At 34.4% G+C, this 22911-nt stretch overlaps 1 protein-coding gene and 1 long non-coding RNA gene across 4 annotated transcripts; both read left to right on the top strand.

The window, feature by feature from the left end:
• The first annotated feature begins 13119 nt into the window (after positions 1–13119).
• Positions 13120–14801, top strand: LOC115951252. Of its 3 annotated transcripts, none has more exons than XR_004083261.1 (3): positions 13120–13504; positions 13612–13762; positions 14455–14801. It is a non-coding gene; the product is annotated as an uncharacterized LOC115951252 (long non-coding RNA). The 3 variants fall into 3 exon arrangements; XR_004083262.1 differs by having other exon boundaries at positions 13470–13504; positions 13660–13762; XR_004083260.1 differs by having other exon boundaries at positions 13476–13559; positions 13660–13762.
• Positions 14802–17405: 2604 nt separating this feature from the next.
• LOC115952075 lies at positions 17406–20019 on the top strand. Its single transcript, XM_031069160.1, has 2 exons — positions 17406–17529; positions 19019–20019. Exons 1-2 carry the CDS (start codon positions 17406–17408, stop codon positions 20017–20019), a joined length of 1125 nt encoding a protein of 374 aa, XP_030925020.1.
• The last annotated feature ends 2892 nt before the right edge of the window (positions 20020–22911 follow it).

Genomic DNA, 22911 nt, shown 5'->3' with positions numbered 1-22911 from the left:
TAATTGAAATCTCAATCACAATGGATAACACAATAAAAAATTAAAAAAAAAAAAATACTATACACACATATAGTGACATGATGTGATTTTGCTGTTGTACATTTTTCACTTTGAATTGACAAATTATGTATGAAATATATGAGGCATCAAACATATTTGGGGTTAGGGTTTCAAATTTGCATCATAGTGGTTGTTGTAGTATATGCCTTTGATGATGAGCTTCCTTTTCGGTTAAATATGCATATTTATTGCATGCCTTTTTGCAACACCCTAAAAATTAAACGGATCCACGTTCAATTTGTTGCAACACTGTAGCATATTTCAAATAACACATTCAAAGTATACACAAGATTATAACACATGAAATTCTGCAGACCAGAGGAGGTGGTGTTGCTGCTGCTGCTGCTGTCGCCGCCGCCGCTGCTGCCATCGCTGCTGCTTTGCGCAGGCGTGCACTTAGGGGCTATGAAGCACGGACGCGGCATTGGAGGTGCCGCACCCGCATCGGATGCGGCGGGACGCGCGAGGGACGCCACTGCCCGCGCGTCCAGCCGCGTCCAACCGCGTCATGCCACGTGGCGTGTTCCATTTTTTAGCCGACTTGTGCCGACGCGGCTCCGACTCCAGCTGATTCGCACTGAATCAGGCCGACTCGGGCCGTATCGGCAGATATCGACCGAAACCGCCGAAATGGCCGATTCAGGCCGAAACTACCGATACGGCCGAAATTTATTAAAAAATAAAAAATAAAAAATAAAAAAGGCACAGAACACACGGTTTGAGCAAAATACCAAATCCTACTGAAGGCTCACTCGTCTCTCACTCTTATTAGTTCTCTACCTCTCTCTCATTCCGTCTCACTCGTCTCTCACTCTCTCTGTGCTCTGATCTCTGTCTCTGTCTCTGCTTGGCTGCTTGCTGTGACTCTGTTTTCCAGCTCATTCTTTCTTTAGCTCTCTCTCACACATTCTTAACTCAGGTATCAACACTATTGTCTATTGTCTATTGCTCTTAAATTTGGTATATGTTTGTATAATGTAAAAAAGTATGCTTAGCAATATATTAAAAATAAAAATAAAAATATTTTTAATAATTTTTTAATCGCCGAGTCCCGCCGTACCCGCACCCACCTTTTTCAAAAATTGCTAAGTCCCGCACCCGCACCCGAGTTCCGAAACGCACCCGTGCTACATAGCTTAGGGGCAGAGGCAAGCATCGCAACTAACTTGTAGTTGAGGAAAGGTACTGTAGCATCCGACACTTATTGGTCCTGCCAAAAAGGTTTAAAAACTACGCAAGCATTTATAAATGAGGTGGCTTGGGAATTGGGATTATGAATTTAGAAATGAGTGTCCATTTGGCATGATAAATTTTGTCAATTTATTTTACTATTTAGCTTATTTTTGCTACTATTTATTGATCCTATTGCATTTTTTGGTATTATTCATAAGTCTCACTATACTATTTCAGTTAACTTTTTATCTTTATCTACAATACTTTTAGTAAAAAGTTTTCAGTTTCAGCAAAATAAGCGAATCCCAAACATGAGTCTTGGCCTTTGACAATTAATTACTACTACTTGCTTATATTGGCTGCTTGCTTACTTTTTACTAAATTTCAATCACAACAACACTAGTCAAAGACCAACTTAGGAATTTGGAGAAAATTTTGACCTCAACCATTTTATTTTATACTATCTGTATCAAATATAATTTTCTCAAAACTTCCATAGAATTTGGAACGTTATGAAATTAAATTAGGAAAAAGGTAGGGGTAGCCGGCATTGAGGATTGACTATTGAGGGTTATGTCCTACCTCTGTGAGTACTAAAAAATATAATTGGAGTGCCTGTTTATATAGAGTTGTTGATTAAAAAAAATAAAAATCAGGTTTGGTAAACCATTCAATGAAAACAAGCCAAACTAGGCAAAGCCCTAGTTTAGTTTATGATGTAATAAGGAAATAATAGGATCTAGGTAGGCCAAGTACCTCATTTGAATATCCTACTTCTCATATAATGACTCTCTCTCTCTCTCTCTCTCTCTCTCTCTCTCTCTCTCTATATATATATATATATATATATATATATATAAAAGTTAATTATTTGCATGTTTATATTATGTTCCTAAAAGATGTGGTGCATAGATATAAGCTGCAGTAGGTGTATACTCTTACTCGTCCAAAAAGTCAGTCCCAGCTCCATCAAGCCCCTTTCTTTGTTTCTTCTAGGCCAATCGTATGTAGTAGTGCCCAAACCCCACGGGTTTTTCCTTTCCTTTTCAACTCTAGGCCTTCGTTGTGTCTGATTTCCCCTTCTTACTCTGCGCCCCCTCCATTTATTTATTTGTTACTACTAACTCTGTGTTTTATTTTCGTTTGTGTCTGGTTGAGTTTGCTTTGCTTAGCTTTTTGGGAGTATAAGCTGAGGTGAGCAATTAGGGCATTTGGTTTCTTCTTAATTTTGAGTTTGCTTGTGATTTGATCTGTATAGTTAGTACAACTTTTTGTTTATGATCATAGATATTACACCTGAATTCGAGTAAAATACAACTGAAATTGTTATCTTGCTGTTAATTTGAATTGGTTGTGATCTGGTTATGATCTGAATTGGTTGTGATCTGTTAAATACATCTGAATTGGTTGTGATATGTTATGTTTGATAAAGAGTGCAAGGTGTGGAAACTTTAAACTTGCTGCTTTGGCTTGAGTTCTTTGGATCAATTCTCTCTCTAATATTTGGTGCACTGCTGCAGGATGTAGGAGGAACAACAGCCAGAAAATAATGACTGAGAGTGAATGCATTTTGACTTCTATGTGGGTCGTTCTTTTGACTATCGTATCTTTGAATGGCCTTGTCTGCTCTCTTTTTCCTTTTTGTGCTTTTTGTGAACGAGGACAGTACCTCGTGGATTGTCTGTGTCCGTACTCTTACAAGTACTGCTTTTTGAAACAGCAAAAACATTTGGCTTTGTTGTTGCTATGATATCTTACTACTTTCTTAATTAAGACTTTAGTAGAAGCTTCATGTTTAGTTCTAGTATTTTTAGCTATGTTGGTGTGCATGTTATGGGTTGTGATGAGTGAATGGGGAAGTTGGGTTATGAGTAATGTCATCTGAAGGAAGAGAGCAAAAAATGAGGGAAAAGGTAGTGTAAAATAGGAACCTATAGTGTTGAGACTAGTTTGATAACTAACTACACCACCCAGACATTGCTATCATTATTTTTAATAAATTTTCAATGATCAAATTATTTCTTTTTGCTGAATAGTTGAACTATGCATATACACTCGCTTGCAAATTTTCTGGCAGGCACACAGAATCATGGACAGCCAAGTACACTCACTTGCCTTTTCTAGGCTCCATTTGTTTTGGCTGTGTTTTATATGAAAATGGGCTTATGTAGATAACATTTTATGATGTGAACTGTTTTGTATTGAGAGAAACAGAACCTTAAGAGAACTGTTGTGTTAATTTGGTATTGGAAGATGCATTGTACAAGCTGAATTCCATACTAAATATTTGATGCATACACAATGGCAAATTGTTGGGTTTAGTGCATTATATTTTAAAAAACTGGATTTGCATTTGTGTATATGTTTCTCATTTTCTTTCTTCCTAACTGTTAAGAAGTGACTTTTGCTTATTTTGGATTTCCAGATACCATCTATTGATATTCTGCAGTATACAAGTCAAGTCTTAGGGGTAATACTAGCTTTACTTGAAGATCCAGATGAATCCGTTGGGATAACTGCAGTTTCACGCTTACTCATGGCGAATTCCCTTCTTTGTGATTGTTTCATAAATTAATTTCGGTGATTACATGTTTATTTATCTTGTACACTGTAATCTTGATTAATTTGTTTTGCACTTTCTTTTGACATGTCTTAAATACTTGAGTCATCACCCAATGAAGCAGCTGTGGAACCCATTTTGCTTAACCTTTCTGTTGGCTGCGCAATCTTCAGGTGCGTTATGGAAATCATTATTTTGGTTCTTGGTAAGACTTCTCCCACCACCCTATTCTTATATAGATAGGAAAGGCCATTTGAACTAGAGCTTAATGAACTGATTGGTTTGAGCATAAAAAATGTCTGCACAGGGTATTATAAAAATAGAAAAAAATTTAAAAAATAATCACTATTATGAGTTTCTATTATTATTACCTTTACTTGCTGGGCATGTTTTTGACATTTTCCTCATTGATCATATTTTGAATTACAAAGAACATGCTATGTTTTGATTTTTCTACACTTTCTTACCTTGGTGTCAATCATTTGTGGTGCATGGTGGATATAAACTTCAGATTTGGCATTTTTTTTCACCTTCACCATTCTTAGGTACATGCTGCCATCCCTTGATTGGATCTATATCTTCATGATGACGACATTAATGTTCGCCAGGCATGCCAAATAATTTTTTTTTTTTTTTTTTTAACTAATCTTCCTCTTTTCTCTAGAACTTAGGCCTGTCGGAGATTCTTTAACGTATCCTACCTCTCTCAGAAGTGACTATGAGGGCTTTTTGTCAGAGATCTAACAAAGCAACTTGCTCAACATCTTCCCTCAAGAGTTGATACTTGCATGGCATTTACAATACAGGTTCACAGCTGAAATGCCTCATATCATGTAGTATTTGATCATGTTTGTAACGTAATGTTAGCTCAAATTCAGACAACCTCATTCTTAGCTAGGGATGGAAACAATTTAATCCTCTCTCTTCTTGTTCTTAAAACACTTAAAACTCATTTTATTTTCAGTTGCTCAAACTTGAATTTCACCACTCTTTTGTGCAATCATTGTTCTCTATGCAGAGCATCCACGATCTTTTCTCAGTCATCTTCGATTGATGTCACATCTAGCTTTTCGTGAATGTACGTTTCAGATATTATCGTCTTTTTATTTTCGCAAGTCTTGGCATCTTAATATTTAGCCCTCCCATGTTATGGATTTTAAATTCTTCTAAAAAAAAAATGTTATGGATTTTAAATGCTCTGAATAAACAGGACCAAAGAATATTTAATATCTTACATGTAGACTTTTATTAACGAAGTTCTAGATTATTATAAAAAATAAAAAAAGAAGAAGAAGAAAGATTGTGACCTTCAAATTTAAATTTCGTCTTTTTTTTTTTTTTTTTTTTTTTTTTTTTGAGAAAGTAATTCAAGTTTTGTCTTATATTCTGAGATTGCCCAAAACACATTAAAACATATTATAAAAGCGACAATCTTGTTACACATTCTTTAATGCACACTCAGTATACATTTTTTTGTGACATTCAATTAAAATTGCGAAATAATATTAAATTTCTAACTAAAATCAAGTTTTGAAAATATGATTCTGATAATCTTGTTACAAATTCTTAAATGCATACTCAGAATACTTTTTTTTTTTTTTTTGGTGACATTCAATTAAAATTGCAAAATTATATTAAAGTTTTAACTAAAATTGAGTTTTAAAAATATGATTTCAATGAATCTTCTTCTTTTCTTTTCTATTTTTTTTTTTTTTTTTTTTTTTTTTTGTATTAAGGGGCAATTGCAAAAACAAAAAGCAAAACATCACACACATGGTTTTTTCAAATATGAAGAGAGAGGGACAAGGATGAGGATCCAAGATAATCCCATGCTAGTTTGCAACTCCATGGCTAAGCTTTGGTCGAGCTGAAACCCTATCACTGTAGAGAGAGAAATAGATAAATAGAGAGAGTGAGAGTTTGGATTAGGGGAGGAGAGAGAGAGAGTGAGTGAGAGTGAGGTCAGAGTTTCTATTAGATTGTGGTGCAAGCGGAATTGACTTTTTAATTGAACCATATTCCTTTAACAACACCATTTTGTTCTAAATAGACAACAACCGCTTTATTTTATTTTTTTAACTTTTTGCATGAAGATAATACGATGTGTGCGTTTGGGATGCGTTTCCTCTTTGCGTTTGTGCGTTTTGTTGAAAAAATGTAAGTCTCACGGCACTGTCCACGGACCCACAAAAGTCATCCAAACACAAATTTCAATATAAATTTGGATCTCACAGGTCACAGCACTATTCACACATTTAAAAATTATTTTATTACAGTGTTTTCAGCAATTTTTAGTTTGCAACAAAGAAGCGGTATCCAAACACACCCAATATTTCCAATTTGCCTAGAAAACTCTTTTTTTTTTTTTTTGGCGTGGGAATTAGGTAAAAGTAAAAAGAGATAAACATAATCAAAGTATAACAATATTTTTGACAAATTAAGAAAAGATAGCTTAGCAAGTCAAAATTTTTCAATATTTTCCTGTACTTTGTTAAATTATCATGTTTAATTTGGAGTGATATTATTTTTATTGGGAACTCATTATTAGCACCATTTTTAATGTTCATTATAATCAAAACATATAATATCAAAAATTATGAATCATTTGCGTTATTAGATTATATATATACTGTTTCTCAACAAAAATAATAATAATAAATGTGGGTTTTTTTTTTTTTTGGTCTTGCTCAAATCAGATTGATAAAGAAACAAACCCACCCTAAAGTGGCCCATTTCCCCATTTCAAAAAATTTCTTTTGGTAGAGAACCATTTCAGACATCAAAGGGTTTGGGGAACGCAATGAGTAAGGGTCAAAAGAAGCCGCCGGTGTACACTCTTAGGGGGAAGAAGCGCAACCTGGAAAACAAGGATCTCCGTCCGTGCAGGCACTGCAAAGCTCGCGTCCAAGGCAAATCTAAACTTGCAGAGCATGAGAACAGGTGCCATATGAGGGTAAGTTAAAGAACAAAAACCCTAGTGAAAATTAAAGGAAAAGTAGTAAAAAAGAGTTGGATTCATGTCAAAAGGTGTTCAAATATTACAAAGTTTTAATATGCTCAAATGATAAGAGGTTGATCATATGTTGCTCATATTTTTTGTACCATAAATGATATTCGAGTAAGTCATGTTTTAATGGAAACTGAATCTTCGATTATTCAAAGCATATACAAACTGAGTACCAAGTTAAGGCCAAGAGCCTTGTATCTTAGCCAACACCTCTTTGTGTATCTAATGGAGAATCATCCAAACCTGATCTCTTGAAACTTCAATGGTGTTGATTAGGTTTAGACCCCTACAACAACTTAATACTGATTTTTCTAAGTTAACTTAATTTAGTGTTTAAACAAGTTAATTGAAATCTCAATCACAATGGATAACACAATAAAAAATTAAAAAAAAAAAAAAAATACTATACACACATATAGAGACATGATGTGATTTTGCTGTTGTACATTTTTCACTTTGAATTGACAAATTATGTATGAAGTATATGAGGCATCAAAAATATTTGGGGTTAGGGTTTCAAATTTTCATCATAGTGGTTGTTGTAGTATATGCCTTTGATGATGAGCTTCCTTTTCGGTTAAATATGCATATTTATTGCATGCCTTTTTGCAACACCCTAAAAATTAAACGGATCCATGTTCAATTTGTTGCAACACTGTAGCATATTTCAAATAACACATTCAAAGTATACACAAGATTATAACACACGAAATTCTGCAGACCAGAGGAGGTGGTGTTTCTGCTGCTGCTGTTGCTGCCGTCGCCGCCGCCGCTGCTGCTTTGCGCAGGCGTGCACTTAGGGGCTATGAAGAACGGACGCGGCACCGGAGGTGCCGCACCCGCGTCGGACTCGGCGACGTGCAAGGGATGCCGCTGCCCACGCGTCCGACCGCGTCATGCCACGTGGCGTGTTCCATTTTTTAGCCGACTCACGCCAAATTGCGCCGACGCGGCTCCGACTCGGGCCGATTCGTGTTGAATCGGGCCGATTCACACTGAATCGGGCCGACTCGGGCCATATCGGCAGATATCGGCTGAAACCGCCGAAACGGCCGATTCAGGCCGAAACTGTCGATATGGCCGAAATTAAAAAAAAAAGGCACAGAACGCACCGTTTGAGCAAAATACCAAATCCTACTAAAGGCTCACTCGTCTCTCACTCTCATTAGTTCTCTGCCTCTCTCTCATTCCGTCTCACTCGTCTCTCACTCTCTCTGTGCTCTGATCTCTGCCTTTGTCTCTGCTTGGCTGCTTGCTGTGACTCTATTTTCCAGCTCATTCTTTCTTTAGCTCTCTCTCACTCATTCTTAACTCAGGTATCAACACTATTGTCTATTGTCTATTGCTCTTAAATTTGGTATATGTTTGTATAATGTAAAAAAGTATGCTTAGCAATATATTAAAAATATAAATATAAATATTTTTAATAATTTTTTAATCGCCGAGTCCCGCCGCACCTGCACCCGCACCCGCACCCACCTTTTTCAAAAATTGCCGAGTCCCGCACCCGCACCCGAGTCCCGAAACACACCCGTGCTACATAGCTTAGGGGCAAAGGCAAGCATCGCAACTAACTTGTAGTTGAGGAAAGGTACGGTAGCATCCGACACTTATTGGTCCTGCCAAAAAGGTTTAAAAACTACGCAAGCATTTATAAATGAGGTGGCTTGGGAATTAGGATTATGAATTTAGAAATGAGTGTCCGTTTGGCATGATAAATTTTGTCAATTTATTTTACTATTTAGCTTATTTTTGCTACTATTTATTGATCCTACTGCACTTTTTGGTATTATTCATAAGTCTCACTATACTATTTCAGTTAACTTTTTATCTTTATCTACAATACTTTTAGTAAAAAGTTTTCAGTTTCAGCAAAATAAGCGAATCCCAAATCCTAAACATGAGTCTTGGCGTTTGACAATTAATTACTACTACTTGCTTATATTGGCTGCTTGCTTACTTTTTACAAAATTTCAATCACAACAACACTAGTCAAAGACCAACTTAGGAATTTGGAGAAAATTTTGACCTCAACCATTTTATTTTATACTATCTGTATCAAATATAATTTTCTCAAAACTTCCATAGAATTTGGGACATTATGAAATTAAATTAGGAAAAAGGTAGGGGTAGCCGGCATTGAGGATTGACTATTGAGGGTCATGTCCTACCTCTGTGAGTACTAAAAAATATAACTAGAGTGCCTGTTTATATATAGTTGTTGATTAAAAAAAATAAAAATCAGGTTTGGTAAACCATTCAATGAAAAGCAAGCCAAACTAGGCAAAGCCCTAGTTTAGTTTATGATGTAATAAGGAAATAATAGGATCTAGGTAGGCCAAGTACCTCATTTGAATATCCTACTTCTCATATCATGACTCTCTCTCTCTCTCTCTCTCTCTATATATATATATATATAAGTTAATTATTTGCATGTTTATATTATGTTCCTAAAAGATGTGGTGCATAGATATAAGCTGCAGTAGGTGTATACTCTTACTCGTCCAAAAAGTCAGTCCCAGCTCCATCAAACCCCTTTCTCTGTTTCTTCTAGGCCAATCGTATGTAGTAGTACCCAAACCCCACGAGTTTTTCCTTTCCTTTTCAACTCTAGGCCTTCGTTGTGTCTGATTTCCCCTTCTTACTCTGCGCCCCCTCCATTTATTTATTTGTTACTACTAACTCTGTGTTTTATTTTCGTTTGTGTCTAGTTGAGTTTGCTTTGCTTAGCTTTTTGGGAGTATAAGCTGAGGTGAGCAATTAGGGTATTTGGTTTCTTTTTAATTTTGAGTTTGCTTGTGATTTGATCTATATAGTTAGTACAACTTTTTGTTTATGATCATAGATATTACACCTGAATTCGAGTAAAATACAACTGAAATTGTTATCTTGCTGTTAATTTGAATTGGTTGTGATCTAGTTATGATATGAATTGGTTGTGATCTGTTAAATACATCTGAATTGGTTGTGATATGTTATGTTTGATAAAGAGTGCAAGGTGTGGAAACTTTAAACTTGCTGCTTTGGCTTGAGTTCTTTGGATCAATTCTCTCTCTAATATTTGGTGCACTGCTGCAGGATGTAGGAGGAACAACAGCCAGAAAATAATGACTGAGAGTGAATGCATTTTGACTTCTATGTGGCTCATTCTTTTGACTGTCGTATCTTTGAATGGCCTTGTCTGCTCTCTTTTTCCTTTTTGTGCTTTTTGTGAACGAGGACAGTACCTCGTGGATTGTTTGTGTCCGTACTCTTACAAGTAGTGCTTTTTGAAACAGCAAAAACATTTGGCTTTGGTGTTGCTATGATATCTTACTACTTTCTTAATTAAGACTTCAGTAGAGGCTTCATGTTTAGTTCTAGTATTTTTAGCTATGTTGGTGTGCATGTTATGGGTTGTGATGAGTGAATGGGGAAGTTGGGTTATGAGTAATGTCATATGAAGGAAGAGAGCAAAAAATGAGGGAAAAGGTAGTGTAAAATAGGAACCTATAGTGTTGAGACTAGTTTGATAACTAACTACACCACCCAGATATTGCTATCATTATTTTTAATAAATTTTCAATGATCAAATTATTTCTTTTTGCTGAATAGTTGAACTATGCATATACACTCGCTTGCATATCATATATGTAATGCAACCATTTTGTTAATAGTGGACTAGCAATATAGAATGAAGGTGTGAAGGAACATCTTCCATCCACATCATGTAGCTATAACATGTATAACATGTTTAGCTAGGGTATGAGCAACAGAATTACCAATACGACGAACATGAGAAAATGAAGTATGGTTGGCTTCTATCATATTCTTTGCTGACTCAAGAATATGTCCAAACGAAGAAAGGGATCTCTCTTCACTTCACAAGGACTTGATTACCAATTCTGAGTCGCCTTCAAGAATAATGGGTGAACTCATTAAGTAGGATTGTGTTTAAATTTGCTAGTCCATGTTCAACCAAGATCTATTCTTATATAGGGTTAACGTCGTCTTCTGTAAATTTGTTGCATCATCTAACGTGGAATGCCAACCAAGAGCTATTCAATCTTTTCTCTTGGTGTATCATTTGTTTACTCTCACTTCAAAATATGGATTTTTTTTATCAATATTGTATGACAATGGCAATTGTGACACAATACAAACTAAGTTGAGACACATAAGCCTTGAGAGACTAAATTGACAAAGTTAATAGTTGATGGACCAAATTTAACTTTATCACGTAATTGTATGACCAATTTAGTAATCTAGCTTTAAAAAGCATTTTACATGAATGACTCTCAACTTGAAGCCAAAACTGAATGCTTTTCTTTCAAACAAATCAATTCATAACTTTAATAATTTAATTTACCTGATTATTCTCAGCTCAATTAAAATTTCAGTCGATTAAAGGTTCAAAACCACACTTAATATTATTCTAGTCAATTTGCTTATGAAATCCCCCCCCCCCCCCTCCCTTTTTTTTTTGAGTAGAAGAAGAGAAAAATGAGTTCCCCTATTTAGTGTAACAATATAATACTTGATGCTTTTGCAAAACTACAAAGTTATGTTTTGTTTTTTGTTTTTTTGTTGTTGTTGTTTATGATCGTGTAATTGTAATTGATGAATCATTAAGTAATGTTTGAGGTGGCAAGCTATTAATGGTAGATGATAAAATAGTGCGAGTAATAGGTTTATATTATAATATTTATGAGAATCACTATTAACAAAATGGTTGCATTACATATATGATATGCACACCTCAAAGGAAAACCAAAATCGCTGGTGGAAAATTTCAAATTTCCCTCCCGTAAGGACAAAAAAAGGCACTATGCATTAGCATCCAAATATGCAAAAAGAGACTTATTTTACATACTTAAAGAACTACTTTATTTATTTCATAATAATATTTTACAAATCACCTAATATCCCATTTCTTATTTTTCAGCCCTACTTTTTTAATAAATAAACCTTTCAAACTTTTCATATATCTCTATATTTAGTGTGAATTTTGAAAATTCAACCATTGGATTGCATGTTCTTATTAGAGCATTCACATTTGGAAAAGCTATCCTATTCTATTTTACCATCTCAAAAAGCTACTTTATCATTTATACCATACAATTTTATAACACACCCAACATCTCAACTTTTATTTTTCCATACAACACATTAAAATAATATATCTATAAAATAATATATCCCAAAACCATATCTATTCTCTCCTCTCTCTAATTTTTACCTCTTCCTATGTCTTTCTTCCATTGAAACTACCTGTACCACCACTGACTCCACCATCCAAAAAGGCTACAAAACTCAAACAAACCACCCCTGCCTCATTGCCCATCACCCACCACCCACCACCGCCAAAACAAAACCCACAAATGACCAACAAAAACCTAGCAAAATCGAACCCACACCAATCCAACAATATCACCAAAATCTCTCTCTCTCTCTCTCTCTCTCTCAACCACCCACCATAGTCACCACCACCACACCACCACCAAACCAACCAATTCAAATCTAAAATCCAAAGTCCACGACCCACCCAATCTCCATTGCTCGATCAAAACCCACGAACCACGCTGATCTCCACTGCCATGACCCACGACCCACTTGACAAAACCCACGTGGATCTCGACCCACAAACAAAACCCACGCCGATCTTGACCCACTCGATCAACCACCACGCCAATCTCGACCCACTCCACTAGGACAACGCCGCCAAACCACCAAATAATGCTGGACCCATGATCACGCTAGAAAAAATGAACCACTATGAGAGAGATGTGAGACCGATAATGTTATGGAGAGAGAGAAGATGAGACAACGAAGAGAGAGAAAGTGGTAGATATTTATAGGTGAGAATAAAAAATTATTATTTTGTTTTACAATGTTGCTACAACACCATCGTAAATTTACAATGATACTGTAACAATATTGCAAATTTTTTTAGGATATCAGGCCAATACAAGGCCAAAAGCTAGGGCCTTTTAGTGCAAAGATGCTAAAATTTTCTTACATATGCTATTTGCAAGGCCAATTGTGAATGTTATTACGTTCTTATATTCTTTATACTTGTGAAATTTTAATAAGATCATCAAAAATCAGTTATTATATTATCAAATAAATTTTAAATTTTTGTAATCTAAAAAAAATGGTGTATAAAAAATGATTTTTATCTTTTTTTTATCTTTTTTTTTTTGAGGGGATATAAAAAATAAATTTAATGATCCGATTAACGTCACAAAATTTGATGTGACCCAAGATAGATTTTCAAGTTCGAAAGTTTCTCTTTCTTCCTCTGCAACGCTTTCTCTTTGTTCCACTCTGTTTCTATCTCTTTCTCCAAAACAATCCAAACAACACATCAACATCCGGATTCATATCCAGGTATTGCACGGTGAGCAATTGCTTTAATCCTAGCCATTCAATTGATCTAATGCTCAAGAATTGGACAGCTCAATCAAACACGTCAGCGATCCGTGTGAGCCCTCATTTTTCTATGCTCTTTCAATTTCTCCTCTCTCTCTCTTCTTCATGCTTACCCCTATTCAAAAATTTCAGAAACTCTCTCTGACTCTCTCTTGCAAATCCAGATTAACAAACATGTCCCACATACAAATCGACGGACAATCATGGTCTTCGTTGCTCTTCGGGCTTTGGTTTCAGAGAGAGAGAGAGAGAGGGGGGGGGGGGGGGGGCGAAGGATGATAGAGGGGATAGAGGTGAGATTTACTGATCGATTGATTGACTCCAATAACCATCCATGAAATGTTAAAGGTTTTTTTATCATTCACACTCTTTACATATATGTCTTTGTGTATGTATTTAGGTTTTGGTATTTGTTTTGGAGGGTCTTGTGATGATTGATATCGTATAGGTTTGTGTTGTGTTGGATCAAAGCCCAGCTTCATGTCTTAACAAAGTGAACTAGAACGAGATGATAAAAATGGGTGACGAAGTCTCCAAACTAGCTACCATGGGTATTCTACTCTTTTCTTTATTCCATTTTCTTTTTTCCACAATCTTCTTTAATCTACTCTCTCAGTATTTGAACTTGTTATACTTCCATGTGATTTTGGTGAAATGACTTCTGTTGATTTGGACATCCTTAGTCACTTGTGATTAGTATTGATTTTGGTGAAATGGATCTTCTTTGTTTGTTTTGAAAGTATGAATATATAAATTTTGCAGGGAAAAAAAAGTAAAAAAAGAGTTTCATAATCATTCATTGTTGCTGTTGAGATGTTTAGATACTAATTGCAATTGTTCTATTTACAAAACAATTTCATATTGTGTTTCAGAAGATACCAACAATTGTCTTACTCTGATAAATTAAATAATTTTAGTTGCCTAAATGTAATGATTTCAACTTTGAAGATATATACTGTTTGAACAACTTTTGAGAATTGAGTACTTAAGTACAACTTGAATTTTTAAAGATATTGTTAGGCTTTTAATTTAACAAAATAATAAATTAGCCACAAAAAAAAAAAAGAAAAAAAAAAAGAGAGAATTTCTCTACCTCACCTGATATGTAGCCATGAAGAAATAACTAACTACACCACCCAGACATTGCTATCATTATTTTTAATAAATTTTCAATGATCAAATTATTTCTTTTTGCTGAATAGTTGAACTGTGCATATACACTCACTTGCAAATTTTCTGGCAGGCACACAGAATCATGGACAGCCAAGTACACTCACTTGCCTTTTCTAGACTCCATTTGTTTTAGCTCTGTTTTATATGAAAATGGGCTTATGTAGATTACTTTTTATGATGTAAACTGTTTTGTATTGAGAGAAACAGAACCTTAAGAGAACTGTTGGGTTAATTTGGTATTGGAAGATGCATTGTACAAGCTGAGTTCCATACTAAATATTTGATGCATACACAATGGCAAATTGTTGGGTTTAGTGTATTATATTTTAAAAAACTGGATTTGCGTTGGTGTATATGTTTCTCATTTTCTTTCTTCCTAACTGTTAAGAAGTGACTTCTGCAAATTTTGGATTTCCAGATACCATCTATTGCTATTCTACAGTATACATGTCAAGTCTTAGGGGTAATACTAGCTTTACTTGAAGATCCAGATGAATCCGTTCAAGTAACTGCAGTTTCATGCTTACTCATGGTGAATTCCCTTCTTTGTGTTTGTTTCATAAAATAATGTTGGAGATTACACGTTTATTTATCTTGTACCTTAAAATGTCCTAATCAAACTAATATCTTATATGTTAAATAACCTAAGCTAACATCAATATAGCACCACAACAATTCACCATTTCCATGTGTAAGAACAGGTTATATACTAGTTGAAAATAATGTTGAAACTTAAAACCAATTGGCTGCAAAGTTTGCATAATAAATAAAAATAAAAGTTGCAAAGTTCCATATTTGAAAGCAAAATGTTTACAATAAAATAATTAATTAAAAAAAAAAAAAAAAAAAAAAAACTAAACTAGAGATATAACCAATGCATAGTAAAAATAAACTAAACTTTTTGTGAAGTTCTTTCCATCTAGAATAAGCTTCTTTGTAAGTCGTCAACCTCTATAATTCTTCTTCTCACCATTTAAACCCTTTATCCAAATCTATGTAATTGGGTTTAATCCAAGTGCATCCGGTTAGTTCTCTTCCGAGAGATATACTCTTACTTGAATAATCACTAAAACAGGAGTGGTACTTCTTAGTTTGGAGAGAGTAGAATATGTTATTGTTGTCTAGAACATTTGGCAAGTAAATCTTATTACTCATACCTTTGGCCACAGCCAATTCTGAAAAAGAACTATAGGAACTAACATATAGCATTTTATTTCCAATATTTGTCACTTTATGCCATTTCATCCTTGTCCCAATTGAGGAGAGATTCAATGAGTAAATTTGAATACTTGGCTCAATATCATTAAGCTCAAATACTGCAAAAAGCTTACCATCACTTTCCAACAAATAACTATTGCATGAATAATCTAAGTATTCCAGAGGAGTAAAATAGGAAAAATATTTCCATCGACATTTGTACTGATTAGGATGAGTCAAGTATTCATGTGGATCAAATACTCCCACTTCAGCTGGGAAACCGGCCTCTCGTAGACCCAACCAATAGCAACGGTCTTTATATAGTAGGGATTCCCATTACCAAGAGGCTGAAAACGCTCTGTAAATTCGCACAAAGTCCAAGCCACTTCACCACGCCTAATGATGCCGAATTTGGATCCATTAGATATGATTGCAATAACAAAACAGTTAATAGAAGTTGGGGGAGAAGAAAAACTCATTGATTTAAATTCTTCCTTGCAAGGATAACTTGGGAGTTCTATTTTAATCCTATCAAAGGGATGGAAGAAAAAGGCACTTCCATCCTTTTCAGACAAAAAAAGCCAACCGTACTTTGAATATCGGATAGATGCATCTTGTAATTCTGGAATATCCATTTGATAACTGCCATTATCATGCATTGGATGAAAGAATGTGCATTTGTGAATATCCAATTGCATTAAACATGGAAAATGAGAATATGGGGGATCCAATAATGGTCGAAGTGGACTCATAGGACTACTTAATCGCCATGATTTGCAAATGGCACGAAAAGTACTCAAGTCTCTGAGAATGAGGCGTGCTGAAAATTGACAAAGAAGATGAAATGGAAGCTCAGACCATGATCTGTCTAGCAATTCTTCCTTCTTTTTCTCACAAAGAAGATCTAATGAAAACTCAGAACATGATCCATCAAGCTCTACTTCATTCAGACTAAGAAGATGAAATGGAAGCTTAGACCATAATCCATCTAGCTCTTCTTCCTTCTCTTTGTCTCTCTCTTCCTCTTGCTTGAAAGATTGAACAATATTTTCTATCATATATTTGGAAGATATATGGTTGTCCTGTATTGAATTTAATAGGGAGGAAACAAATAAGAAAAATTATTCAAACTCGACCAAACAATGAAATAAAGTAATTCTTTACAACCATGAAATATGAATAGACGACATGAACAATATATATTTAGATTGTAGACTCTAAAAGAGTCTGGGGATCAATTTAGCAATATGATACAATAAAAACAATAATCCTGCTCCCTCCCCTTAAAACTGATGATGATATTTATTAAAAATACATTACAAAAAGAGTTTTAACTAGTACACTGCATGGCGGAATAATTATTGATATAAAAATAAATAAATAAACGATGGTAAATACCAAAAGAATAAATAACTATGGTTTCTGATTTCTTTGAAAAAATAATGTCTATAAGACAATAAATCAACAACAAAATTTATAAGAAAAGAAAAGGTACCATCTTCGGTTGAGGGTAGTGCGGCGAAGGACACAAAGGGTTGAAGAGCGCGATGGAGCTGTGCGTGTGATCCTTAGTTGAGGAAAAAAAAAAAGAAGAAAAAGGGCCTCTATATATAAACAATAGAATCAGCTTAACTTTGGAGGGGTTTTTTATATTACAACCTTGAGTCGGTTAGGTCCAAATTCCAATACGATTTCAATTAGTAATAGTAAACCCAGTTACAATTGATCTAGGATTAGGATATCCCAATCCTAATAAATCTAGGATTAGGAAATCCCAGAGTCCAAGTAAACATCGTGTATATATAGACTCGTTAACCTAACAACATGAGCTCACGAACAAAAAGAAAAAGTTACAAGCGAAACCAAGGGCGCTCCTCAAGTCGAATTAGACTTTCATCTCTAACAATATTCGCTCAACCACTGTGTCCTCCACAGAGAATCTCAGAAGGTACGTACAATTTTAAATTTTGTTCTATTATTTTCCAAAGAATACAGTTCAATCATCATTGTTTTACTTATAAATCCCAAAAATTTATTCCTTAAATAAAATAAGAATAATAATCATCTACTGTAAATTTTGTTTTTGTTCTTTTCGATCATAATTTTGACTATCGATTTGTAGTTTGCTTCGTTGCGCTTGTTTACGTGCTTTCTCCTAGATTTTTAATTTTATAACACTTATTTAGATTTTAATAATCAAGGGATTAATTTGTTGGTACGTAATTGATTTTGTTTTAGAGCCAAAAATCATTAGGGAACATGTACATCGTTAAGGGACGTACTAGACGGTGGTTATAAATATTATTAATTGACATAGTATTTTGCTTTTAAGAAACAATGATTCTAGCACTCGGACTCTCTTCCTTTTTATTTTTATTTTTTTTATGAATTCTGTTTTTTATGATATCAATGGATTGTATTTCTGTTTTTTTTTTTTTTTTTTTTTTTTTTCAATGAATTTGTATTTAAATTGTCAATGTTTAAGGAATATTGATTGCCTGAAATATTATTCCTTTTGAAGGCAATAGGACAACTTTTCTTGATTGAAAGTATTTTAAATCGGGGATGCAACATATAATAAGACTCAAAAATTTAATTATTTGGGTTTCCTAAAATATTGTTCGTTAGGTTTCTTAGAAGCCAAACTCTAGATTAGGTATAAAAGATTATTGTATTACCATGTTAAAAATCATTATGACAATTTATATATATATATATTGTTATCCTTTGAAGGACAAAATTTAGGTGCTTAACTTAAAATTACACTTCCATCTCATGAGAAAAAAATTTACATAACAAAATCTTAAGAGCAGAATTTAAGGAATAGCACCTAAATATTGTACCTGATTCTTGCACTTCTTTAAAAAGTTGGAATAAAAAAAAAATTTGAAAGTACTCCACAAGTTCAATACGCTTGACTTATAATTTCAAGAAATAAAGTTTGCAAGAATATCAATTGATATTTGTGAGAATATACTGTATAATTACTAGTTAACGTGCAACTTTTTTGAAACCAAAAAAAAAAAAAAAATTACTAGTTAACAATTTAACCAATTTATAACATAAGTGTTGATATTTGGATCCGTACTATTATATTTGGAAAAGATCTCGAGTTTCCTAACTCAAACTTTTATTTTATTTTGAAAAAGGGTTTATCACTTGCTCTGTGACACTAACAGTTTTGGTGTTGGCGTGTGAGTGTATTCTCTTATCTCATCCCCTTTCCCTTATATATGTGTGTGTGTTTCTCAAATAAAAAATAAAAAAAAAAAACTTTTATTTTATTTTGATAATAATTCAACCTTTTATTTTGAGTTAGAATAAGACGTGGATCAAGAATATTTAAATAAGACTGCCATACCAAATTTCCTTTGTTTATTGGACTCGAGTTTTTCATCTTTTAATATTAAAACTTGCTTTTTTTTGCTTATACACAGGCTTGGAAATGGAAGCTACAAAGCATCCTCATATTATTCCTCAATCATATCCTTGGCTTGTAATTGCTGATGGGAAAAATCTAGAAAGGCAAACTTTGGTTAACATATCAAACAATCATTTTGACTCGGGGACAATTCCTGAGATGCATAATAAATCAATATGCTCTAGCTCAAAGGAATGGTTGGTGTTGAAAGATATTGACTCAATGGATCTTTGCCTCTTGAGTATTACATCTAAAGAGGTGGTGAAGCTCCCACGGTTGCAACTCCCGCAATTCGATTTTATTAACGATTTGTATATTTGTATTCTATCCTCACCACCAAATGAAACCAACCATGATTATTATGTAATGTTCATTGATGGTTCCACAAGCAAATTCTATTTTTGTCAACCTGGAGAAAAGGAATTTAGTGAACAAGTGTTTGAATTTGATTTGGATGATAGGTTGAAGAGCATAGTTGCAGCAACGATGTTTAGAGAGAAGGTTTACTTTTTGACATGGTTTTCAGGACAACCTCCTATTTATGAATTGTTTACTGCTGAATTTGTGGGTTCAAATCTTCATTTCACAAAGTTTACAAGGGAGAACTTTCCTCAACCATCACCTCCTGAAATCGACATAACCAAGGAATATCTTGTTGAATGTGGTGGGAAGCTCTTATATATTCATAAGATGGGGGGTGGATGGAATGGAACAAAGATTCTTGGTTTTCTTATTTTTCAAATGGATTTTTCTAGTCGAGTGTGGGTGCAAGTGAACAACATAGGAGGGTGGACTATTTTTCTTTCTCAGTATCATGGTTTGGAGCATAAGGCTATATCTTGTTTTGCAGAAAAGGGAATCAGACAAAACGCAATCTATTTTACAAAGTCTTTTGATAGGTTGATTTATGTTTTTGATCTAGAAGATCATAGTATTTCAAAGTCATTGTCTTGTCCCATTGTAAGCAAATATAAGTCACGACTTGATTGGGTTATGGTTCCTAATACAAAGCCATAGGATCAATGTTATATTTTGGTTATATCATTATTATTTATTTATTTTTCCTTTTTCTTTTTTGTTTCTTTAATGAGCTATTTGGAAGTTTAAAAAAGGAGGGGGAGTAGAGTAAAGGGAGGGAAAGTAATTCAATTACCTTGTTTGGAAGTTTTTTAAGGAGGGGGAAGGGTTTCAACTACTTCTAACCCCTCATTTTTTCATTCCCCCAAATTGGAGAGATTTGGAGGGAGAGTAGAATAGATAAAAGGTAAACTACATATTTGGTCCCTATCCTTTACACCATATTTTAATTTGGTCCCTAACCTTTCACTTGTGTTAATTTGGTCCCTAACCTTTTAATATTGTGTCAATTTAGTCCCTGCCGTTATATCTTGGATGAAAATTGTTGACATGATAAATGGCAAATTTAACAAAATTTGCTTAGTATTTATAAATTTGCCCTTTCTAAATTAACAAAATTACAAACCGAATATATAAATAATCTTTGTTTGTTTCTTGAGAAAATTTAACACTACAAATGACAAATCTTCCCTTACAAACCAAACACAATTTCTACTAAATATCTTTATAGTTTCTATCCAATATTTTCTCAGCAACCAAACAGAAAAGAGAAACCCAAAACCAAATACTACACAAAGTCTCTAATTGCATAGATCCAAAGATCCAATACCCAAATCCATAAACTGACAAAGCAATGATCACAAATGACGAAATGTGTGAGTCCAGATGTGATCTTGACTATTCTGGCGAACCCATCGCCGGAATCTTCCTTTGATGTCCTCGAGATCGTCGTTCAAGTCATCGATCTCAAGGCCATTGGTGCTTCTGGTAACCGTTTTATGTGAATTTTTCTTTTAACTCTTCCTCTCTATTTTGTTATTTGGTGTTTGAGAAATTGAAGTTTCTATCATTTTGGGGTTTGTTTTGGTAAATAGAAAATCGAAGCTTCTAATTTCACTAACCCTAATTAAAAAATACAAAAAAAAAAAAAAATTGTTATCAGATTTGGCCCTTTTAATTAATTAGTATTACCGGTTTGACATTTCTATTGTCTCTGAGATTGCTTGTATGTTGAAGTTTATTCATATGAATATTTTTGTTTAATGCCTAAAAATAAGGGTATATTCATTTATGTCTAAGATAAAAAATAGTTTCATTTTTCAAACTATTTATTGACAACAAATTTTCTTGTTTGGTTTTCTTAATGCGCATCATATTGGGTCAAATAATCTTAAAAAAGTTTCTCTCTGTGTTTAATTTTGGATTAACAGTTTGTTTTACTCAACAAGCTTGCCTTATAAAGCAAATCGAGCTTTAGATTTAGGTTTGAACATCTGGGTTTTTTTTTTGTTGGTCAATAAGAGCACTCGTAACAGTGATGCTAAATAGCTATATTCCTATTTTTTAGCACCATTGATCACAAAAAAAGAGTACAGCACTGGAGTTATAAGCAAAATTTTTTGCTTCTCAGCTATAGTGCGCATCTATCTTTAGAGGAAAAAATTGCCCAACAGACTATTTTTAGGAAAAAATTAGGTGTGTGGCACGTGTTCAAAGTTATTTAGTAAGCTAGACTGTTTTTGAAAGTCGAGTTTGGCAAACTCGACTTTAGGCTGGAAAACGCACACTTTTTTTAGTGGCTATAGCAGCGTTTATAGAAAACGCCACTATAGGAAACCTATAGTGGCGTTTTTAAAAACGCCACTAAAAAAAACGCCACTATTGTCTCTGTAGTCCAGCCCAAAGTCGAGTTTGCCAAACTCGACTTTTAAAAACAGTCTAACTAACTAAATAAGTTTGGACGCGTGCTGTCCAGCTAAAATTTTTCAGAATTTTCACTGTTTGGCAAATTTTGCCATCTTTAGATGTGCATTGTACCTCAAAGGTAAAAAAAATAAAAAATAAAAAAATAAAAAAAAATAAAAAAATTATTACACTTCTCTCTCTTCTCTCATTAAACAAACCTTTCCTATTCTCTTTCTCTCTCTCCAGCTTCTCTTCTTCCTTCTTTCTTCCTCAATTTTTTTTTCTCTTTAGCTCGCTGACTAGCTCCCTCATCTCCCTCATCCCTCAACTCACCGGCTAGCTCCATCATTGCCGATCTGTTCCGCCGACCCACCCCAAGCCTCATCGCTAATCTCCCTAAGCCCCATCGCTGAGTTGACCTAATTCCCAAGTACCCAGATGGGTTCCCGTTGTTTCTCAATTGGCAAGCTGTGAAGGCAAGCTGGTTTTGATGGGTGGGTGGGACCCGGCGAGTTACAACCCTGTCACCGATGTGTTTGTCTACGACTTCACGACTTGTCGCTAGAGACGTGGCAACGACATGCCGTCTAAGCGCTCGTTTTTTGCTATCGGAGCCTTTTCAAGTCGGGGTTACATAGCGGGCGGGCATGATAAGAACAAGAACACATTGGAATCGGCGTGAGTTTATGATCTGAGGAAGGACGAGTGAGTCGAGTTGACTTGGACGAGTCAGGAATGGGACGAGTGCGAAGGGGTGGTGATTGGGTGGTGGTTTTTTCTTTCCTGCTATGGATTGTTGGTGGTGGTGGATGATTGTCCTTTTTTTTTTTTTTTGGTGGATTTTTTTATTATTATTTTAATGAGTTATTTGTATTATTATAATCAAATAGCTAAAAATATAGATCCATTGTTGTAGGGTGTGAAGAGGTAAAATATATAAAATGACTTTTGTAGATGCCAAATAGCTATATTTTTTGCTCTACTGCTGTGGATGCTCTAAGTTAAACAGTAGTGTGATAATTTAGATTGATTGGATTTGGGTCAAGCCAAGTTATGGTTTAATTGATAGGTGGTAGCAAAATATTTACTATGAGTACTAAGCAAATTTACTGCACCAGATTTGGATTTTTGAATTTTGGGTTTTGA

Source organism: Quercus lobata, chromosome 7, assembly GCF_001633185.2.
Source record: "Quercus lobata isolate SW786 chromosome 7, ValleyOak3.0 Primary Assembly, whole genome shotgun sequence".
Lineage (NCBI taxonomy): Eukaryota > Viridiplantae > Streptophyta > Magnoliopsida > Fagales > Fagaceae > Quercus > Quercus lobata.
The sequence above is the reverse complement of the archived record's forward strand: the minus strand, read 5'-3'. Positions and strand labels throughout refer to the sequence as shown.